Source organism: Ochotona curzoniae, unplaced genomic scaffold, assembly GCF_017591425.1.
Source record: "Ochotona curzoniae isolate NIBS_2020 unplaced genomic scaffold, NIBS_Ocur_1.0 contig_2404, whole genome shotgun sequence".
Lineage (NCBI taxonomy): Eukaryota > Metazoa > Chordata > Mammalia > Lagomorpha > Ochotonidae > Ochotona > Ochotona curzoniae.
This window is the reverse complement of record NW_024465451.1, coordinates 2,584,955-2,608,478: the sequence shown is the minus strand read 5'-3', so window position 1 is coordinate 2,608,478 and position 23,524 is coordinate 2,584,955. Positions and strand designations below refer to the sequence as shown.

Below are 23,524 nucleotides of genomic sequence, written 5' to 3'. Positions count from 1 at the left end.
CTAGAAGGGACAGACCTATTTCCAGAGCTGAATAGTTAAGTGTACGCAGTCTCGGGTCCAAACCATGGCAGTCAGACCCTGTGCTCATCTCTCGGTGCCAAGGACTGACCTCACCTTCCCGGCTGCATGGCACGAGACACTGTATTCACACAGCATTCAGAGCTAAAACAGAGGGGCAGAGACCTCATCTGCTCAGGAAGGGGAAACAGCTCGTAGGACCAAGTTTCTGTGAGCAGACTCAGACTTAGGGTCTCCCAATCACTGGTGGGTGAAAGGTACAGGACACGAAGACTCCTGTAAGTGACAGCGGAGGGGAGGCCTCCCCTTCCTCCTCAAGCAGCACGTTGCTCAACTGCTGTTTGTGAAAAGGCAGGGCCCTAGGGCCTCAGGTCAGGAGGGGAGGACACGTCCTGTCCTCCAAGGAAGAGGTGCGTGTCACTTACAACCTCCTCTCCACTTGCCTTGTCGCCACATGCCAGCACAATGGCTAACACGGGAGTGGCTCCAGTCACTCTAGTTGAAGGTCTTCATCAGCTCCCTGAGCTCTAGAGGGAGTCCAAACCCTTTCCCTCGTCTGCAGCTTTCCCACACCAGCATTCCCCTCCTGCTCCAGCCTCTATTTATAGCTGATATTGACTGAGGGCTCACCGCATGTCCTGCTGCCGGTCTGATCTGCAACAGCTCAGTCCATTTTAGAGAAAGGTTGTAGAGTAAACCGTGTCTCCATTTCAGATGCGATGGAATTAAGAATCAGTGAGGATAGCTCACCTAAGATTTCCAAGTATCTTGTTTAAAGCCATTAATGAAAATTTCATGTTAAACTGTCTGGTAATTCCTGGGTTAGGTGTGGCAGCAGGTAACCCCTGCTTATGCCACCACCCCTGGTATCAGCGGGGCGCTGTAAGTCCTGTTGTTTGTCACTCCGTTTCCTATTCAGTCTCCTGCTGATGCTGCCTAACATACAGATGATGGCTCGAGGGCTTGGCCCTTGCACTGTTGGAGATGTGCATTGTGTTCTGCGCTCCTGGCCCAGCACTGGCTGTATAAGGCAACTGAGAGATTCAGCATCTGGAAGAACTTTGTTCTTTCTGTTGCTCTACCTTTCAAAAGGATGAAAAATAACTGGAGCTGACATCACTAAAGCTGACGTGGTGGCTCAACAGGCTGATCCCCTGCCTCCAAGCACCAGCATCCCATATGGGTACTGGTTCATGTCCCAGATGCTTCACTTGCCACCCAGCTCTCCACTTACAGCCTAGGAAAGCAGGCCCAACTCTTGGGACCCTGCACCCATGTGGGAGACCCAGAAGAAGCTCCTGCTTCCTGGTTTCAGACTGGCTCAGCTCTGGGTGATATGACCATTTGGGGAGTGAACCAATGGATGCAAGATCTCTGTCTCTCTAGAAATTTGGGATAACAACAGATGCTTCAACAGTGGAGGAGAAAACAGCACACAGCACTGAGGCTAACCTTAGGATACTGCTGACATCTGCTGGGACAGGAAGCTGCTCTGTCTACTGAACTGGGAGCAGTTTTTTCTTTATAGTACTTCACAATCCATTTCACACAGGCAGTCTCTTGGGAGTGCATGCGTGATTGCCTATAGCAGCAGTGAGAAGCTTTTGGTAGAGAATGGGCTCTGAAGGGGCTGGCGCTCTACAGGGGTGTCACTTCAAGCCCGAGCTTTTCCACTTCTGATTCACTGCCCTGGTTCATGCACCTGAGAAAGCAGGTGCAGGAGACCTGGATGGAGCTTGCCGGGCTTGACCCAGCCATAGTCATTACAGTCATTTGGTGGATGGAAAATCTCATCATCTTTGCCTCTCTAACTTTTTAAAAAAATTTTTCTTTTTATGCATTTGAAAGAAAAAAAAGCATGGGTCCAGTGCAAGGCTCAACAGCTAAATCCTCACCTTGCAAATGCGCAACTCCAGCTGTTGAGGCCACTTGGGGAGTGAACCATCAGATGGAAAACCTCTGTATCTCTTCTGCTTGTCCTCCTCTGTAAATGTGCCTGCCTTTCCAATAAAAACAAACTCTTTCAAAACAAAACAAAAACATGGACTCTGACGTACAGCAGTGCTGACACACACGCCCTGCTTCAGCTTGTCTTGCAGTCATGGTACATGACACCACCTCTCCTAGAATTAGCGGCTTCCCTCACCCAAACAGCAACACACAGTAGGCACACACATTCTCTTCACTTTTTTAGCCAGGCAAATTGCCCATCTTCCCTGTTTTACTTTCCCCTTCTGAATTGTGTCAAGAACAGTGAATGAGATATTGAAAATACAACAAGTAGCACAAATTCAAATACCTACTTAGACCAGAGGCACTGCCCGCCAACAGCAGCTCACGCTAAGGTCAGAGGCCAGGAGCCTGTCATTAAGTTTCACAACTCTGAGCCAAATCACACCTTCTTCCCTGTGCCCTATTCCTTCTTTGCTCATTCAGTTCAGGAGCACTGTGTATATTTGTGGGCACCAAGGCTTCTGGGTGCCAACCATGGAAACAAAATACCACCAGACTGGTTCACTCTGGGTTGTCAGAAAACCCAAGCAGCTGTTGATGCCTCTCTACCTTCATTTTTAACCTTGGGAACAGGTGGGGGAGAGAGCGAAAGGACAAACCCCAAGGCTATGTGAGTAACTGCAGGGTCCTCAGGTAAGGAGGGCTGAGTGCTTCCTTAGTAGTAACTGCTGGAAAGTCACTCCAAAGCTTCATGGACACTGTAGGGAAGGGAGAAGAGAAGGGAAGTAAGTAGAAGAGAAGTGGCGACAGCCAGAGAACAGGTGGTGGTGAGGGCTGGGCACACTGGAGCACAGTCTGGGTTTTGGAGAACTCCCCAGGGTTAGGTCTGGCAGCTAGAACTGCCTCACGCACACCTGAGCAGCCAGCAGCGTCATGTGCACCCAGGACAAGAGCATGCTTTGCTGTCTCCCCACCTGCTATCCAATTTCAGTTTCACCACTTAAGGATCACCACTTAAGGATCCCAGTGAAGCCTGGAGATCTGATCAGCTGAGATTTGGCACCCAGCAGCTACAACATTCTTCAAATGGCACTGGCCACTGTAAGACTTAGTTTAAAAGGCAGAGCTATAAATCTATGCTCACCTGATTTTTGACAGGGCCATGATCACGCACTTGGGAAAGAGCAGTCTTTTTGATAACAGAGACAGCTCTGGGCTAACACATAGGAGGAGCAGTGCCAGATGGCTAAGTGTCTAAGCTCCTATCTCCCATGCAGGAGACCTTCATGAAGCTCCTGGCTATGACTTGGTCCAGCCCTGGCCATGGAGGCCATATGAGCAATGAACCTGCAAAGAGAAGTTCTCTTTCCTTTTCTCTCTGGGCATTGTGGTACAGCAGGTTAAGCGGCCAGGGACACTTGCATTCCGTACTGGAGTGCCCCAGGATTCAGTGCCAGCCCCAGCTAGCTGACATCTGACCCCACTTCCGTAGGAGTCAACAGATGACAGCTCAGGTGTCTGGGTCTCTGCCTACCACATGGGGGATGAAGACGGAACTCTGGATTCTTGGCTTTGCCTGGCCCAGCCCTGGCTGTTTTGAAAACTTGAGGAATGAAGCAGCGAAGGAAAGATGATCTTTCTCACTCTGCCTTTCAGGTAGGTGAAAATAAATCAATATTTTTTAGAAAAAGAGGGGGGAATTTCTGAAAAAAAATTGTGGATTTAAACCTTGCTGAGTTTAAGTGAGACAAATGGTTCTTGCCTGTGCCCTCAAAAGCACAAGCAACAAAAGAAACAGGTAACAACCAGCATCCAGGCTCAACGGGCCTTGCTCTGCCTCTAAGTGCTGGCATTCTAGGAGTGCCAGCTCATGTGTTGGCTGTTCCAGTTCCTATCGAGCTCCCTGCTTGTGGCCTGGGAAAATAGCAGAGGATGGCCCAAGTCCTTGGGACCCTGCACCTGTTTGAGAGACCCAGCAGAGGATGGAAGATCTGTCTTTTCTAACTGCCTTTCAAATAAATCTTTAAAAATTTCTTCAGCCTCTTGGAGGACCAATGCTTTAAAAACGATTTTTTCTTAAAGATTTATTAGTTTTTATTTTTATTATTTTTATTGGAAAATAAGATTTACAAAGAGGAGAGACAGAAAAAAAAAGATCTTCTCTTTTGTTTCACTCCCTAAGTGGCCACAACAGCTGAAACTGAGCCAAAGCGAGGAGCCAGGAGCCTCTTCCAGGTCTCCCACATGTGTGCATGACAAGACATCTGGGAAATGGACCAGAGGCTATATGGGATCCTGTGGATGCAAAGTGAGGATTTAGCCAGTAGGGCTATTGTGCTAGGCCCAGACTTATTTTCATTGGAAAGCAAATTTACAGAGAAAATGAGAGACAGAAAAATCTTCCATTTGCTGGTTCACTCCCTGAATGGCCATAACAGACAAAGTTGAGCTGATCCAAAGCCAGGAGCCAGAAGCTTATGGGTCTCCCACATGGGTGCAGGGTCCCAAATCTTTGGGCCATACCTCACTCCTTCCTAGGCTGTAAGCGGAGAGCTGGATGGGAAGTGGAGCAGCAGGGACACAAATAGGACCCATATGGGATCCTGGGGCTTGCAAGGGGAGCATCTGCTCCCCTTGAGCCTGGGCCAAACTCCAGATTTCTACCCACTGTTCATTTCAACTCTGGTCAAGACAACAGGAACACTTAGCAAATCCTGCTATGCCCTTTCTTTTGTGCTAACAGAAGGAAGTCAGACGCTGCTTCACCAGCAAGCTAAAGATCATGGTTGACTTCAATCAATTATGTTTTATTGAGACTAATACAGTGTTTTTAGAAGTGTGAGCACTTACTCAAACAATTGCATATAAAACCCAAACTTTAGGAATGGGACTGTGGTGTAGTAGGTACTGTCTATGGTGCCAGTATTCCATATAGGTGGGATTTCTGAGTCCTGGCTGCTGCATTTCTAATCCAGCTCCCTGCTAATGTGCCAGGCAAACAGTAGAACATGGTTTGAACCCTTGGGCTCCCGCACTGATGTGTAAGATGTGGAAGCAGCTCCTGGTCCTTGGCCTAGCTTCAGCCCAGCACAGTTCTGGCCACTGTGGCCATGTGGGGAGTGAACCAGCAGATTAAGATAACTGTGCCATTTTCCTAACTCAAATAATTTTCAAACCAATAAAACCCCAAATTCTAATTTATCTTAAAAATTATCTTTAAAGTTTAATCAAAACATTTTACAGATGGGAGAAAACAGGGTATAAGATCAATCTTCTGGGCCCAGTGCCATAGTCTAGCGGCTAAATCCTTGCCTTGCATGTGCCGGGATCCCATATGGGTATGGGTTCTAATCCCAGCAGCCCTGCTTCCCATCTAGCTCCTTGCCTGTGACCTGGGAAAGCAGTGGAGGATGGCCCAAAGCCTTGGGACCCTGCACCTGCATGGGAGATTCGGCGGAACTCACGCCTGGCTTTGGATTGAATCAGCTTCGGCTGTTACAGCCACTTTGGGAGCAAACTAGCAGACAGAATATCCTTCTTTCTGTATCTCCTCTCTGTAAATCTGCCTTTCCAACAATAATGTTAATCTTTTTTTTTTTTTAAGCAATCTTTAAATATTTGAGAAGATATTACCTGGGTATGTTACTAATGTAAAAATGAGAGAAAAGTTAGTAGTTAAAAGTTGTTTCAAATGAATGAGCTGCTTTTAAAAAACTTATTTATTTGAAGAGGAGGGAGAGTGAAAGACAGAGAATATAAATTATCTTCTGTGTAGCAGTCACTCCCCAAATAGCTTGAAGTACCATGGCTGGGAAGCCAGGACTGGGACTTGGGCCAGTGCTCCAATGCAGATGCAGGTACTCCAAGTAGTGGCTTCACCACTGTTCTACAAAGCGTGCCCCCAGCTGCTTTTCAACACAGCATGTTTTGTATCCCAAGTATGAAGCATTTCATAGGCTGTAACAGGCTGAACTCTGAAAATATGGACAGTGAAAGAGAAAAGGCAAAAGTAAATCCTTAGAAAGAAAAGGTTTAGTAACAGATGGCCATTGGGAGATGGAGAGTGACTACTAACACCTTCAGGGTTCCTTTCTGAGGCGGTTAAAACATTGTGGAATGAAAACTTACCCAAGTGCACAGCATGGTGAATACACTTTAAAAATTTTTATTTTTTTCTTTAAAGAAACATGCTTCCGATTTTACACCCTAGTGTTATATGTACTGTAATATTTATACATATATATTATATATATTTTAAGATTTATTTATTGTTTTTTATTGGAAAGTCAGAAATACAGAAAGGAGAGAGAGAGAAGAAGATCTTCCATTTGATGATTCACTACCCAAGTGGCTGCAATGGCTGGAGTTAAGCTGATCCAAAGACAGGAGCCAGGAGCTTCTTCCGGGTCTCCCATGTGGGTGCAGAGTCTCAGGGCTTTGGGCCATCCTTGACTGCTTTCCCAGGCCACAAGCAGGCAGCTGGGTAGGAAATGGGATGTTGGGGACACGAACTGGTGACCATATGGGATCCTGGCACATGCAAGGCAAGTATTCACCCACTAGACTACTGCGCTGTGCTCATATTACGTGAATTTTCAAAAAAAAATCATTTTTATTGGAATGGTAGATTTACACTCAGATTAACCCACCAAACTACATATTCAGCACACACAGACCATTACCAACAGGCCTGAGTCTATGGAAAGGTAGTGTCTACCTTTCCAAGTGTAAATCACGGTATAAATTTAAAAACAAAAACAAAAACCTACTGTCTCTTGTGAGCTTTAGTCTAGTGGTTGGGCCTACTCCCATCCCACACTGGAGGGCCTGGGTTCAATAGTCAGCTTTGGCTCTTGGCTTGAATTTGCTGCTTTTGCTACTTCCAGAATGCACTGGTCAGTCTCAGATGGTTGGGTTCCTATGGGGGCCTCTGGATAGAGTCCTAAGCTATTGGCTTTGGCCCTACTGGTGCCCATTTGTGGAGTAAATCAGTGGTAAATGGGAATGCTCTCTCTCTTTCCTACAATATAGTAAATAAAATTAAAAACAAAACCAAAAACTCGCCCAAATTTTAAATTGGAGATGTAGGTCAGAGGACACAAAGCATCAAACATGCTGTCTGGAGATGTGAGGTACATTACGAGGACTACAGCTAGTCAACTATTCTGTGTGTGGTGCTCACACTTCAGGGATTCGATTTTCACTGTTCTTGCCACAAAAACAAAGGTAGCTAACTACGTCAAGATGAGAGAGAAGTACCATAACCTTTTTATTTCCTGATTATATCCTATCACATCACGTGGCAGACCTTAAAGATACATGTACACAACATACACATTTCTTTTTAAAAGACCCCGGGAACAGTTTGGACTAAATTCTCTGCATTTAGGAATTTCCCACTAAATTCCCTAGCCATCCACATGGGCTATAGCAAATGCAGGAATTCCTGCATGCCTAGAGCCATCCTTCATACACATGGCTCTTCTGAAAGGCTCCAGCATACAGAGGTGCTGGCTGGAAGGCAGGCTCAAAGGGTGCTCTGAGGAGCTGCACTCAAACCTCCAAGGCTGACCTGGTTAAAGCCCCTCCCTTAGTACTATCCTAAGCCTAAAAATTTAGGCTGTTCAGGGACCCTAATATAAACCAGAAACTTTGGGGTCGTTCTCTTGGAAAGAACACTACTGGCTGGCTCCCGTACCGACAGCCCTGAACTGGCTGGCCTTACCCACGTGTACACACTTAGAAGTGGCCAATCAGTGTGATGTGCACACTGTCACTGGCTTCCTTCTCGAGATATGACAAGTTTTTTTGGGTCACTGGGCAATGCAGTCTATAGATTTTACACCTACTTTGTCACATTTCATGTCCCACTTCTACTACAGCATAATGGCCCTACAACAGGTCTACTCAGGGTCAGAGAACTGTCCCTCCTCAGGCTGCAGGCAGTAGAGCCCGGGTCAAGAGCCCAAGGCCTGGTAACACGGAATCTGGGCTTTCTTATGAGTCTATGAGCTGGGAAAATGCTGAGAAGTGACCTAAGCCTGTAGTTTCTTCTGCAAAATAAGCTATCACTGCATAGCTCTTTATTTAGCACCTCACATCCACTTCTCTTTCCTAATAATACCCCAACTTCCTTCTGAGGAATTAGTTCTTACTGAATGTTGGTGAAGGAAGGGCATATGACTCAAGTTAATCCAGTCTGACATTATACACGCCCCCAAAATCTCAATCTTCTTTCTTTAAAAAAGAGAAAGGGGAAAGAATGAGAGAAAAAAGGAGGTTATCTCATATCTGGTTCAATCTCCAAATCCCTTAAACAGCTGGGGTTGGCTAGGCCAAAACAAGGAGCTAGGGTTACAGCCCAGATTACATGGAGTCCCACACGGCTGGCAGAGCCCAAGTACTTGAAGCATCACCTTCTGTCTTCTGGGGTATATGCTGCTAAAAAGTTCAGGTGGGACTTGAACCTAGACACTGTAGTATGAGAGGCAGATGTGCTAAGCAGCATCTAACCACTAGGTCACTACCTAAAAGGAGAAAAGCCAAATGTAGGGAAGTTTGCTTATGCTAGTGACAATGCCCAGTCAAGCACTCCCCTGCCTCTCAATTATGAAAACTGTCCCAGTTTTCTGCTGCCACTGCAATTCTCAAGCCAGTTTTCCTAGCCTTCACATCATCTTTCCAATACATTCTCTTTTATTCATGTTAGTCACTTTCTTGTGTCTAACTAATGAACACTGACAGGATAAATTATTGAAATTCAACAGATATAAATTGACACTACAAAAGTAAATTTAGTATGGACTTTAAACCAATACACAGTCTAGTGATGTTCTCAGGATGAATGAATGCCTGCCAGAAAAGATCAGTCCACCGAGCACCCTCCAGACCACCACCTGGGTGGACATTCACAGCCTATACCCTGACTGGAGGCACCTTAACGTACCTGCTCTCCGTCTTCATCACCGAGCCTATTCTGGCAGGGCTTAAGGAGCTGTCAGTCACCTGAAAATGGAGAAAGAACAGATCAGTCTTTTGAAGAGGAAGTTCTTAAAAGACATAAAAAATAAAAGATAGAGATCCTGCATGCAGTTTACACATTACAGGAGAGAAACATGCAACTTTTGAGAAATTTTAAGTAACATTTCATTGTGAATATCAATATGGGGACCTACAGGGGTTCATCCTTGTACATTTTAAAGTAACTGAGCAGAAAGCTTTACTTTGGGGTGCAGAAGGTCTAATCTACAGTCATTGAAATTTTACAATGTGTCATTTAAGATGTCAGACTATGTGCCCAGGTTACATTACAGTTCACTTGTGATGGGCAGGATTATTAAGAGTTATGGCTAATTTATGCGGCAGCATATGGTTTTTCTTTTTACAGCTACTTTTATTAAACAAGTTTTGCAAAGTTTTAACATTAAAATTAACAGCTAGAGAATTGTTTATGCAAGTTGCTGTCACAGTTTATATAAAAGAGAAATATGTGCTATTAAAATCAGACATTTAGGTTACCTTTGGTTTTTTGCGATGCATGTTAGCTTTACACATCCTGATTCTCTTGCGATAATTTTCCTTTAAAAAGGGGGGTATAGAGTGATCTCTTTTCATCAAAACAAGACATAATGCCCTGAAAGCTGACTTCAAACCATGGTTGAAAATTCAGTTATTTACACTTTATCACATTCTACAAATACATTTTTTTTGTTGGTGTGTTTTAAAAAGAAAAAAAAATGCCCATCATGCACTGCTACAGGCAGCTTGGCACTTCATACAAGAGGATTTTTCACCCCCGAGCAGTTTAGGTGGCTCTCTTAGAGAAGACCCGAGAACCCTGAAAATTAGCACAGAACAGTGGAAATAGGGCCAACCAATTCCATCATTTCCTGTCTTGGTCTCTTTGGAGCGAGTTCAAAGCCAGCCTAGCAGGCCAGATCCCGTCCAGCCCAGCGGAGCGCTTAAGAGCATTTCAAGGATTGGAAGGGACACCCTTTAGGGCACCCAGAGTTTGTTGAATGGTCGGATCTAAAAGCAGGCACTATATCATTTTCCAAAGTCACATATGATTTGGTGTCACTCTTTAGGGCCACCTAAGGACTCTACCAAAGATATCAACTAGGGTAGCTGGCACTTTAAATATTGAGACCTACGCATGGAAACCAACCCCGGTCCTGACTTGGTTGGCTTCTTCTCTCCAGAAATGATAACTTTTGATATGATTGAATAAAACTGCTTTCAACAACTTCCAGGGGGTGAAAAAGCTTTGGTTATTTTTAAACTAAAACTTAACAACTCAATAAACTTTTTTTTGGTAAACTTAAAATAAACCCCCCAACCACTTTTAAGAATGTCTCCAAATTTTAACAAGCCCATTAACTTTAGAATTAATTTAAGTTTATTTGAAAGAGAAAATTATTTTATTGTCCACCCAAAAAAATGACAATTCATCACATTTACTTTGATTAAAAAAGGACTAAACTTTATTGACAAACTGCTGCAGACATTTTGACAGAAGTTTAAGCTACCTATTTAGGCAGACTTACACATGTAGCATTTAATCTTCCGAAAACAAAATGGGAGGACGGTACAAATCCAATTAGGACTTTAACTTATGTACAAAGTGGATTTTGATTCCTTTTTCATTCAGCTGCAGTGTCCCTTTTTATATCATGCTAGTGTTGAGACATACTTGACTGGCTACTTTGGAAACAGCTCAAAATTGACAATCATCAACTCAAGAAAATCATTGCCTTTTAACCCCAATGTCCAAGTGAGTTTTTCATGGAGTGCAGAATCTCAGATGGACAAAACACTTTGTCTTTTTAAATACTGAAATTTTAGTAGCTGGTACTATCATCAAAAGACTGTGGCTCAAAAGCCTTCCATCAAATTCAAGTTAGGTGGCCGGCCCCTCTCCCTCGATTGATCTCTTCAGAACCTACTACCCCCAAAGTATCTCTCAACACTGTATGTCTGGGGCTAGATTTCAAAACCCACATAATGAAAAAGTCAGTTTTACAAACCTAATTTGTTGTTGTTTTAATCAATTAACATTAAAAAATTGCCATCAACTATTTAATTCAAGAGGATCTTTCATATTAAAATTTAACTTTAAGGTTCAACCGCCATGTGCTTTTAAAGGAAACATTTTTAGAGACGTCTGAGCTCACTTTTGCATGGTGGCACCTACTGCCATTAACGTTTGTGATTTTTTTAATCTTAAACAGCCCTGAATTTTGAAATGTAGCCTAGTTTGGGATTCTGCAACTACAACTTTACGGGATGCCTCAAATCAAAACTAAGAGAAAGTTAACAAGCCTTTACTTCAGAACCTTTAAGCAAGCAATGTCACTTTTGAAACTAACAGGTTTGTGTTTTTTTTTTCTCAACTTTTTATTATAAAAGGTACACTTCTGTTTATATTTAAACAACAAAGAAAAAAAGCATCTACACACTTAAAAAAATTAATTCGATATTCCTAAATCTATTTTAACTCATTTTAAAACACTACATACAGAAGCCAGAATGCAGAGTTAAGAATGGAGTAAGGTGGGAAGAAAGGGATCACGAAGAAAAACACTTAGACAATTACTTGTCTGTTGTGGGTAAAGCAACAGGAATCCTGGGAGATACAAGAAATCAGTAACAACTTTGCTCATAACTGCTATTTTCCCCTCCTGTTTGTTTTTAATAACGTCCATATGGATGTTCTCTGTATGCGCCCTTCACTGGCCTAGCCGGAGGGGCCTTCAGAGATGGCCTGGTCCCATTCCAGTCGTCTTGGCCTGTGAAGAAAGCAAAAACAATTCATCAGACGTGAGACAAAGGCATCTGGGGCTGAGCAGGGGTCATTCACTCGATACAGAGCACCCCAAACGCTGTCTTTCTTCTAACATCCAGACACCTTCTTGGAGGCCCCTTGCTCAGCTGGGGTGGCCCTCCTGAGTAGTTTTGTGAGGAAGGGAATGGCCCAGAGAAGATTGGCACTGAACGCTACAGAATGCTCACCCATGACGCTATCCAGAGGCATGTCGACTGACAATCCAAGTCCCTAACCTGCATTAACACAACAGAGGACCTGAGACAGTCAGGGAGTCATTAAACTCAATAGTCCGCAACAGCCTTTCCCATTTCCAGAGCAATTCTGGCAGGCAGCTTCAGATAAGGTGACAACAATTCCAGAAGTCTTTCACATTGGAAGCTGACAGTAAGGCAAGTTTTCCTGTGAAGTGTTCCTAGGCTCTCTGGGAGCAGCAAACAAGTGTCACATTTAATGAGGTCCCCTACCAGCAGCAGAGCTGGGCCTCACTGCCCCAGTGGAAGGAACTGTCACAAATACTGCATTCACATAACTGCTAAGGAGGATCCCGTAAGTGCCTGTCTCACGACAACGCTCCAGGGAGGCCAAAGAGCATGGCTTACACTCTCAAATGAGATACACTGTCGTCCTTCCTTCCCACTAGTTCATATGCACTTCCTTCCTGACATACTTCTCATACTTCTCTGTCTTAAACTGCAAGTCTCACAGAAGCCAGTTCAGACTCTCAGTATACGACACATGCCCACACACTGTCCAGATGGCTTCTGGGTAACATGTAGGTTATTTTTCTAATTCTTCTTATAAGGACAGAGATTAGAATAGATTAACCACAACAACATCACACAAGAAGCAGCCTCTTTCGGTTCAGTCCTTTTCTTAGCAAAACAGAAATGTAGTTTAGTCAAGCACACACAGAGGCCTTTCTGTCCTGCCTCCCGGGTGGGGGAAACACCCTTAGCAGCGGCATGCAAGCACAGAGGTGCAGTGTTACTGATGGCAACTGTCCAGGACCACTGAATTCTACTGCTTCCTTGGGTAAGCAGCTGCCTGGCTATTTCATACCACACCAAGGAACTGCAGGCAGCGTGTCTGAGGGAGGCCCTAAGAGGCTCCTCTTTTGTAGCTGAGGTAAGAGGAAACTCAACCAATGTTTAAGATGAATTGTCAACTGCTGAGCCCCTGGCCAAGCACTCGCTCTAAGTCCTTCAGGTGTGCTGTAAACACCTCACATCACAGCGATCACTGTCTGCATCCTTGCTGCGGCATCCCCTCGAGGGCCCACTCACCTGGGATCATCACCTGCTCGAGGCCACACCAGAGCAGCATGGCTTCACCAAAGCCCACGAAGGCAGACTGGTCCTGCCGCCACGCCAGCCTCTCTTGCTCCCTTAGGATCAAGGCTTGAGCTGTCTAAAGCCAACAAGCAGCTGGCTTGCCCAGATCTGCTGGCACTGCCCTGGGCAGCAGCCCCTACTGCCTCTGACGTGATCTGAAGGGGAATACTCTTCCCCTAACCTGGTCTGAATAGCTGCTTGCCATCCAGGCCCCTTTCAGCTAGCATTTTCTCTGTAATAAAATTCTTTTCAAAAGATTAAAAAAAAATTTATTTATTTTTATTACAAAGTCAGATATACAGAGAGGAGGAGAGACAGAGAGGAAGATCTTCCATTTAATGACTGACTCCCCAACTGACCGCAGTGACCAGTGCTGTGCCAATCTGGAGCCAGAAGCCAGGAGTTAGGAACTTCCTCTGGGTCTCCCATGCAGGTGCAGGGATCCAAGGCATAGGGTCGTCCTCCACTGCTTTCCCAGGCCACAAGCAGAGAGCGGGATGGGAAGTGGAACTGCCAGGATTAGAACTGGTGCCCATATAGGATCCCAGCATGTTCAAGGTGAAGATGTTTTATGCTAGTCTACCACGCCAGGCCCAAGATTCTAACGTTCAAAATATGTGAAGCAAAGGACTAGAATTGCATAAGATAAGGTTCTTCTTATATACTAATGTTGCCTATATATCAGCAGGAGAGGTGGTAAACATAATCCAGGACTAACTGTCCCCTAACAGAATCAGTCTGAGCTTGAGGAAGTCTGCGGCTGCAAGCAGGCCAGGCTGAAGCTGAGCCCAGACCAAGATGTTCACTTAGCCTGCCAAGGACCCCCACCTCACTTTAGTAGTCCCTCTCTGTCCCAGAAACCATAGAATTCAAGTAAGAGGGCACTCCTATTGTCATATCTACCAACACCTTGGCCTTCTAAAGGCTTTTCTTCAGATGTGTCTGCCTGACTCCCAATAATGAATCACCAACAGTCTCCCTGACTCTTACTTGTGTAATCTGTCCCACCGCAGAAATACATACCGTAAGCTTCGTAAGAATCCTGAACCTCCCCATGTCCATAGTCATAATACTCTGAGTCCCTGCAAGCCAAAGCCAGACTGTTAGAAAGTTCACAGCAACAACCTTCAGTTCTACCTCCAGATGCTGTCCCCTCACTGATGACAGAACTATTCATTCTGCCCTATCCCTGCACTCCAAAACAGTTCTAAAACACCGTATACACTGCATACTCTACAGTGCTCACTACAAGAGCATAAACAGCTATTCTGTCCCTACACAATTTAATGTAACCTTGACGTTATTAAAATACAGAAACAATTATTTAAATTTTCCTCTCTTTGCTTCCATGTAGTCACAACTCAGAAATTAGAATTAGAAAATTCAGAGTTAGCCAAACTTGTGCATCTAAGTGTGTAGCTCACAGACACCCAAAGCAGAGGATATGCCTTAAGAGGGGAGCCACACTTCTCCCAAATCACACTCAGCTTCTCCCAACTCTACTGCTAGTTTCCCAAACAGCAGTCCTGCTGCCTGACTTACCCTTGGCTCTGGCTGTAATACCCTTCATAGCCTTCATAGCTCTGTTCTGCGTATGTGTCATCATATCCCTAGAACACATAAGACACATGCAAAGTCAGAACTGATTACCTCCCATGAGCACAACAGCCTTTCGGATTAAAGGACATGAAAACTGCCTTCATCTTATTAATAGCTACTGAGGAATAATTAAGAGAATGTGTTACTAAAAACAAACAAACAAACAAACAAAAAAACCCTCAGAACCTAAACAAAAAACAACCCAACCAAAATGGTTCAGGACAGGTGGAGACAGGAAGTAGCACAAAACTGAGCGTTAATATCACTGGCAGAAGCAGCAGCTTCCTTACACTGCACCGTGAGGTATAGCTTACACCCTGTCTATTCCAAACAGATAATCACGCCCAAATGGAAAGTCTGGTCATAGTTCATCACTCATTTCATGAATAGATTCCAAATCTTAAAAACCAGTCACCACCCTGCACAAAGGGCCAAGAATTTGTCAATCAATCTTCCCTGGCAATCTTGTAAGTATTAGGAAGTAGCACTTAGTTCAAAATATTCTTACATATTCTTCGTAGGTTTTAGGGGCAGGAGGTGGAGGCAGAGGTATCCTCTGAATGCCTGCTGTCCGTGCTCTTGATGTGGGAGTGCCCCTCACAGTGGGTGGGGGTGGCACGCCCCGAGTCACGGTGGCACCTCTGGTGATGGCTCCTCTCACTGGGGTACCACGCACCAAAGCCCCTCGAGGTGGTCCAACTCCACGGCCTCTGCAAAAGGAAAGTTCATCTTATATTATAAACAGGCTACTTCCATTTTCAGATTGGCTTGCAAAATGTAGAGCAATAGACTTTTACAAGATTTACTTCTTTATTTTCTGATAGTTATCTAGAGAAACAGGGAAAGCCAGATATCATCTATCTGCTGCTTCACGCCCTGAAAGGCTGCAACCGTCAGGTCCAGGACAGCCTGAAGTGAGCAGCTACGAGCTCCATTTTGTACATGGCTGCGCTTTGGCAATCTTCTGTTGTTTTCCCAGGTGCATTACCAGGAAGCAAAATGGAAAGTGGAGCAGCCAGAACTTGAACTAGAACTCTGACATGGAATGCTAATATCTCAAGTGGCAGCTTAACCTGCACTGCCAAAACACCAAACCCTAGATAGATTTTATCATGCTTTAAATAGAGCACTGTTCAAGCATACAGGCACATGCAATTGGGAAAGGGATCTACACTGGAAGGCTCTTCAAATTCCAAAACAGAACAATCCTGCAGGTAAAGAAGGCCTAGTTTATATAGGTCAGCCACAAAAAGTTAAAACACTGGGCCCAGTGTGATAGCCTCATTGTAAATCCTTGCCTTGCATCTGTGGGATCCCATATGGGTGCTGGTTCATGTCCTGGCTGTTCCACTTCCCTTTCAGCTCCCTGCTGTGGCTGGGGAAAGCAACAGAAGACAGCTGAAGGCCTTGAGATCCTGCACCCAAATGGGAGACTTGGACGAAGCTCCTGATTTTAAATCATTTAAGCTCTGGCCACTGTGGCCACTTGGAGAGTGAACCAGTGGATGGAAGATCTTTCTTTCATTCTGTCTGTATATTTGCCTTTCCAATAAAAATTAAATAAGTCTTAAAAATAAAAAAAAGTTAAATCTTAAGGACAGCCATTAAAAAATTTAAAAATGCAGTGGCATATCAAACTAATCCTTCATCCACAGCACTGGCATCCCATACAGATGCCAATTTGTGTCCTGGATGTTCCTCTTTCAATGCAGCTCTCTGCTTATGGCCAGGTAAAACAGCTGAGGACAGTTAAAGTCCTTGGTCCTTGGCACCCATATGGGAGATCTGGAGAAGTTCCTGGTTCTTGGCTTTGGATAGGCTCAGCTCCAGTTGGGCAGTGAACCAGCACACACAAGACAAAAGACCTCTCCTTCTGTCTCTTCCTCTTTCTGTAAAATCTGCCTTTCAAATAAAAAAAAAAAATCAGTAACATTAAAAACAACCAAAAAAAAAAAAAAAAGCTAACACATAGCATGTGAAGAGGCCACCTGCACCACTAGCATCCCAATGGGATACTAGCTGAAGTGTTTCTTATTGTAGTTTTAATCCAGTTTCCTGCTAATAGCCTGGGAAAAGCAGCGAAAGATGGCTCAAGTGGAAGGAAATATTTGAGGCACTTATCATCCATGAGGAAGTCCTGGAAGAAATTCCTGGCTTCTGACTTTGGTCTGGCCCAGGTCCAGCTGCTGTGGTCAATTAGGGAGAAAAACCAGCAGACAGAAGTTCTCTCAAATAAAAGTAAATAAACCTTTATAAACAAAAAATGTAGGGTCGGTGCCAAGGCACACCAAGCTGGGCTTCTGCCAGCAGTACCAGCATCTCATATGGGTGGCAGTTTGAGTCACAGCTGCTCCACTTCTCATCTAGCTCCCTCCTAATGCACCTGGAAAAGCAACAGAGGCTAGCACAAGTGCTTGAGCTCATGTGCCCATGTAGGAAACCTGGAAGAAGCTCCTGGCATCTAGCTTTGGACCAGCCCAGCTCTGGCCACTGCTGCCTTTTTGAGGAGTGAATCAATGGATGCCAAGACTGATCTCTCTCTCTGTGTCTCTCCTTCTCTCTCTCTGTAACACTTCCTTTCAAGTAAAAATATACCAATCTGGGCCCAGCACAGTAGCCTGGTGGCTAAAGTCCTCACTTTGCATGCTCCAAGACCCCATATGGGTACCAGTTTGTATACTGGCTGCTCCACACCTTCCAGTTCCCTGCTTGTGGCATGGGAAAGCAGTTGAGGATGGCCCAAAGCCCTGGGACCCTGCACCTGTGTGGGAAACCCAGAAGAAGCTGCCAGCTCCTGGCTTCAGATTGACTCAGTTATAGCCACAGTGGTCACTTGGGGAGTGAACCAGCAGACAGAAGATTTTTCTCTCTCTCTCCCCCTCCCCTCTGTAAATCTGCCTTTCCAATAAAAATAAAATCAATCTTTAAATAAATAAATCAACCCTAAAGACAAGTAAACAAAACCAAAAATGGTTAAGACTGTCCAACATCAAGAGACTAAAGGTTTTAGCAGTCATATAGCACACTTAACTCTGGTCAAAGTGCCCAAGATCTACAGTTTCATTCTCAGTGTAACGTATGAATCCCAGCCCTCCCACAAGAGAAGTCAAAGCCATACTTTTGAAAGAGAACAATGGCACTAGACGTCAATTCAGACCCTGTATTTCTGGCTGTCTCCATTATTTTTACCTTGCAACAGGTGGAGGGGGAGGTGCAGCTCCCCGGCCTCTCACTGGCATCCCTCGGCCACGAGAGGGCTCAGGGACTCCGTTCAAGTAGGACAGCTCTAGAAATTGCTCCTGACAGATATCATCCATCATATCCTGGGAATGAGAGATAACAAGGAGTACTGTACAACTCTGTCACCTTTTACTGTGAAGTCATCTCACCCACATGAGCCTTGGATGCCGAGAAGTGCTTAAAAAGCTTAAAGGCCCAGATCACTTTTTTTCTGAAGTTAAAGAGCACCCTGCCTGTCACTTCTTTGAGGAAAGTCCTGATGTCAGATGCACCATTATTTAGGCAGAGCTCCTCATAGTGTGGCCCCTGCTAGCCACCGTCCATATACAATCTCCTATAAAATTTGCAGTTCAGAACCTGACTTCCACATACCCACGCTTGGCAAATAATTTCCTTTGCCTGGAAAGGAAATTAACCACTACCATTAACGGAGCTGTATGAACTAGGCATTAAAGAATAAGCGTTATATAGATTTTTCAGTTTAATCTTCAAAATGACCCTAAAGTAAGTAGGCAAACCTCCATTCCTGTTAATTGGGAAAACAGATTCAGTGAATATAAATCAGCCAGCGTAAGAAACAGAGCTTGGGACCAGATTCATGTTCTTCCCCACTTCCCAAACACCAGCTCCCTGCTTGTGGCTTGGGAAAGCACTAGAGGATGACTTAAGGCCTTGGGACCCTGTACCCGCACAGGAGACCTGGAGGAGGTTCCTGCCTCCTGACTGGCTCAGCTCTGGTTTTTGTGGCCACTTAGGGAGTGAACCAGCAAACAGAAGATCTTTCTCTCTATATAAATCTGCCTTTCCAATAAAAGTAAATAAATCTTAAAAAAAAAAAAAGAACACAGGGTTTCTAAATGACAGATTCCAGATGTGAACTAAGCATTAACTTTCTCCAAAATTCAGGCTTTGAATCAGCAAGCTGTAACTTTTTTTCCTGGGATGGGGAAAGGATAGGTGGAATATACCCAAGGTTCTCTTTAACTCTTGCAAAGCTTACCTAAAATACTATTTCTTTTGACAAACTTTCCCTTGATGTCTTCTCCATACCAGTTCTTGCCACAGCTCCATATAATTCTCTCTACTTAAGCACTTTGCATGTCACTTTATACTGTGTTTTTCTTCTGAGAGCTCTTCTGGAAACTTCACACAGAAACTGCCCAGGTAGCACAGTATTGGGCACCTACCAGATATTTAACAAGGGTTTGGGACAAACAGGAATCTGAAGCTCAGAAAAACGAAAAAGTAACTTGAAGACTGAGCTTCTGGTCTAGTGTTCCTTCTAGAGTGAGCAAAGCTTCACCAGTGTTCTAACAGGAAAGTGGATGTTTAGGACTGGGATGCTAATACAGGCTGACAATTTTTTTCCTTCACTAAAAGTAAAAACAGTCAAATGCCATCTGCAAATCTTTCCACAGATTTCGTAGTGACAGTGATTCTGTTTCAATACCTCATGAATGTATATATTCTCAGGTGGAAATAGCTTCATAACATAAGATTCTAGGCATTACAAAGATGTCTCCCTTAGCTTTTCACCTGCTTCTACACTACACTACACATCATTATTACTTGAGACTGCTATTGGCAAACCAAATAACCAACGCTAGCCCACTGCTCAGATTTTGTACTGCAATCTTGGGAGTTCAATATTATGGGTCCATACTATCAACTTTTAATTTACCAATACCAACATCCTCTGACATATTTAGTTCCAAATCTTTCATTTTACATTCAAGAAAACCAATAGTATTCCAAATCTTCACTAAGGTTCCAGTCTAATATTAAACACATAACAGTAGTATAGCAACCCTGACAAACACTACCCATTTATTCAAAGTGATAATCTGACGTGGGTGGTAATAAGCCAAGACAGATACTCCAGCCTATTCCAACTCTTCCTGGGCCTCAATTACAATCTAAAAGGACCTGCACACCAACCCATTTAATGTTATCAATAGTGAGGTATGTAACAACCATGCTTCTTCCAAACCAAACTCTAACAAAGTAACTGTCTTGACAAGAAACCCATGAGGGCAATCACGTCAGAATCAAATCTATTACCATTGGATACTATCTGGTGTTAGAGACTCCAGATTCCACACCAGTATCAGACTATTTAGCTAACTGTGACTCCATAATACTAACACCAAACATGGCACACAATGAAAGTCACATTAGACAGGATGAACAGAGTAGCACTGCGGCACAGTGCCTTGCAAATTATGGACGATTAATGAAAATACACATAAACACACATGTAGCACACAATTTCAGGCAATGGAGACATCCCAGTTAAAAAGTTCTGCTTTCACAACAGCCCAAGATTACCATCCCCTTACATAGAAGATACAGACTATGGATTTCCTTACTGGCACAAGAAACTTTTTGACTTCCTCCATGGCGTGTGCCATGAGAGCATAAGCCTCACATGGAGGTCCAAAGACTTCAATGAAGACATGCAGATCCATGTTCAAGTGAGCATATTTGGGGTCTCCACCTTTGCGCAGCTCTTCCTCCTATGGAAAAATGTACAGAAGCATCACACCATGTGGACAAGGGAAAAAAACATTTCTACCTCCAGGCTCAAGGGACAATAAGAAATAATCTCAATGTCTAAGAAAAATAGCAAAGCTTAAGAAGGAACAAACCCTGGAAAATAATAACATACACAATCTACTGAATTTGTATTTGGTCTGCTGTTAGCACTTAACTGTTGTCTTAAATTCCTGGGGAACTGACTGGAATTCTTTTGAGAAAGTGTAAAAACAAAAATGGGGTGTACATATAGTACAGCAGTAAAAAAAAAAAAAAAAAAAAAACTACTTGGACCCCACCTCAGTATTGTCTGTGTATCTCATGTACCGGCTCCACTCCAATTCCGACTTCCTGATAATACATCTTCTGGGAGGTGGCTGTAATGGCTCAAATGTTTGTTTTCTTGTCTCCTACATGGCATACTTAGACTGAATTTCAAGTTCTTGGCTTTCCCCTGGACTAGCCCCAGCTATCATATTAATTTTGGAAGTGGACCAGCAGATGGAAGCACTCCTTCTCTTTTTCTGCTTTTCAAATAAAATGCTAAGAAAAAAAGCCCTCTACATTTATATACTGTAACAACCACTTGCCAAACATTTGCATGCATTCATATACTTATAGCCAGGAATTTGTTTTCAAATCCCAGGTAGAGCTGTTAATCATCAACTCCACTGATCTGCTTAAATGGTGTAGAGTTCTTAGGGATGAAAAAAGCCAGGTCAGAGTAAAGAAAAGCCTGCACAAATCTCATTAGCTAGAATAACATACCTTAGCCATAACTGTACACATCTAGTGACAGATAAATCTAAGTAGATAAAAGAGGGTCTGGAAAAAATCATGCTGGTCAATTAGGTTATAAAAAAAGAGGCCTGAAAGGGCAAATTTTAAGAAATTTTAAAGGATTGATTTATTTGAAAGTCAAAATTAAGAGAGATTTTCCATCAACGGTTCATTCGCCCAAATGGCTGCAATGCCCAATGTTGGGCCAAGTAGAAGCCAGGAGCCCGGAACTCCACCTGGGTCTCCCACATGAATGTCAGGAAGTCCAAGCACTTGGAACATGTGCTACTTTGCTAGGCACATTAACAAGGAGTTAACTCAGAAGTGGAACACTGGGACTCAAACTGGGACTCACCCATACGGGATGATAGCACTGTAGGTGACAGCAGCTTAACCTACTGTACCAATGCCAGCTTCAAAGAACAAGCTTTCCAGTGGTATCAAGTATGTCTCTTTTAAAAAGCTGACCATAGAAGGCTAGAACAATTTTGTTCTAGTGAGAAGTTTCCTGGCATTTATAAAGAATTCAGTGTGAATTTTCTATGGCTCTGCCATAGAAAAAGACTGATGCCTCAGATTCTGTTGTCAGGACTATTCAGGGTACCCTGGGATCACATGCTATTTTAGAGGGCCTCCCAGTCCAAGTGGACATGAAACATAAAACCACCAGTCTTCAAACTCATCCACACTGGTAACTCTTCCCACTCTTTCCTGTTACTGAAAGGGGAACGTCCATGTCCTAATCTCTTTAGGCTGGTAGGCTTTAGCACACCTGGCTCCACTCACAAGTCTTCACAGATGAGTTTATCAATTCCTGTCAACCAAGTCGGCTAATTTCATCTACAACCTCTTGAGCTAACAGAAACTTAAGAGTCACATTCTATACATAAATCGATGGCTTCCAAGGCATTCCATCCTGGACTCCGAGCAAGAAGACACCGAGTTATCCTCTTGTCTCACTAATGTGAGCTTACCTTGGCTTTGTCTCTCATCGAGCCTTTTCCCAACACAGAGATTTTTGCACCAGTCTCTTCTTGCAGTCTTTTTATTGTATTTCCTTGTGGTCCAAGTATCTTTCCAACAAAATTGAACTGACAGAAAATAAAACACATTTCTAAATACACATGTACCCATTAAAAATTCCACATACATCCTGTATTCTCATTTGATTTTCAAAAGCCCTGTAAAACAGGTAGAGTAATACTATTCCCATTTTATTGAAGAATATACTAAAGCTGTGCTGATAAAACTCAACCAGGAAATGGCAGTTCCTAGACTTGGAAGTGGGTTTCCTGACACAGGCTGGTGCGCTGTCCATAACATACTCTAACTCTAATTATTTTAACATACATAAACATTTTAACATACGGCACATGACATTTTTAGGCAGTGACTTCACAACAGACATGTAACACTTCTTGTTAGAACAGTTAGCAAATTCTTTTTTTCTTTTTTTGTAAATTATTTTTCTAAAAAGGAGAAAGAGAAGGAGAAGGCATCAAATTTTGAGCAAGAAAATTAACTTCATCTAGTCAAGGATTTATTCAATGATTTCCTTTCTATTTAAAGTTCAGGGCAATCTTTAGACTGAGTAACTCTGAGGAGTTTACATTTTTCCCCCTTTAACCTAGAGCCTCCATAAAACTTTGGGTAAAATGATACATAACTCATTGACAATAAGATGATTATGCTTCCTCCCTAGATATAGCTATGCTATTAGCTATAGGTATACAAGCTTCCATTACCAGAAACAGAAGTGTGAGTATAAGAGAGTAGTTTCACAAGCTTGAATTTCTGCCTTATCACCCTCCTCTGAAGTCCTTATTATAGCCAATGACACCCACATCATAAAGAGACTCAAAAGAGGGGCATATTTTGTCCTACCTTGGGATATTGCTTGACAGGAATCAATACTCGTTCTTTCAGCTTCATGTTCTTATGAGAAAATAAATCCAAGTAATTCTCCTCATCATCCTTTTTTGAATCTTTCTGAATTTTCTCAATTTCTGAATTGGAAAAAAATTATTTTTGGTCTGGTAAATAAAGGCAAATTTCCAAGTCCATCAAAGCAATAGCATGAAATACCACACAATGAAGAACTTACCTGAGTTAAGAGTAAACAGATTTTGGGTCAGCATGTTGGCTCAACTGGCTAATCCTCCACCCCCAAGCATCACATTCCATGTGGGCACTGATCTGTGTCCCAGCTCTTCCATTTCTGACCCATCTCTCTGATTATGGG

General features: G+C 43.5%; 1 protein-coding gene across 3 annotated transcripts in view; it reads right to left on the bottom strand.

The window, feature by feature from the left end:
- Nucleotides 1-7,077: 7,077 nt before the first annotated feature.
- Nucleotides 7,078-23,524, bottom strand: part of KHDRBS1 (KH RNA binding domain containing, signal transduction associated 1) — a 38,471-nt gene continuing 22,024 nt past the window's right edge. Inside the window, exons 2-10 of one of the 3 annotated variants that reach the window (XR_005883247.1) lie at nucleotides 23,167-23,288; nucleotides 22,257-22,373; nucleotides 20,337-20,483; nucleotides 17,917-18,050; nucleotides 15,236-15,437; nucleotides 14,671-14,738; nucleotides 14,152-14,210; nucleotides 11,567-11,759; nucleotides 7,078-8,976 (exon numbers count right to left, since the gene is read on the bottom strand). Coding sequence is in view for 2 of the 3 variants with exons in the window: in XM_040974112.1 (XP_040830046.1) it covers nucleotides 11,662-11,759; nucleotides 14,152-14,210; nucleotides 14,671-14,738; nucleotides 15,236-15,437; nucleotides 17,917-18,050; nucleotides 20,337-20,483; nucleotides 22,257-22,373; nucleotides 23,167-23,288 (947 nt within the window). In the remaining variant the exon portion in view is untranslated. Of the gene's footprint in view, nucleotides 8,977-10,431; nucleotides 11,760-14,151; nucleotides 14,211-14,670; nucleotides 14,739-15,235; nucleotides 15,438-17,916; nucleotides 18,051-20,336; nucleotides 20,484-22,256; nucleotides 22,374-23,166; nucleotides 23,289-23,524 lie in introns of those variants that run through there. The other 2 variants (XM_040974112.1, XM_040974113.1) reach the window with 2 other exon arrangements.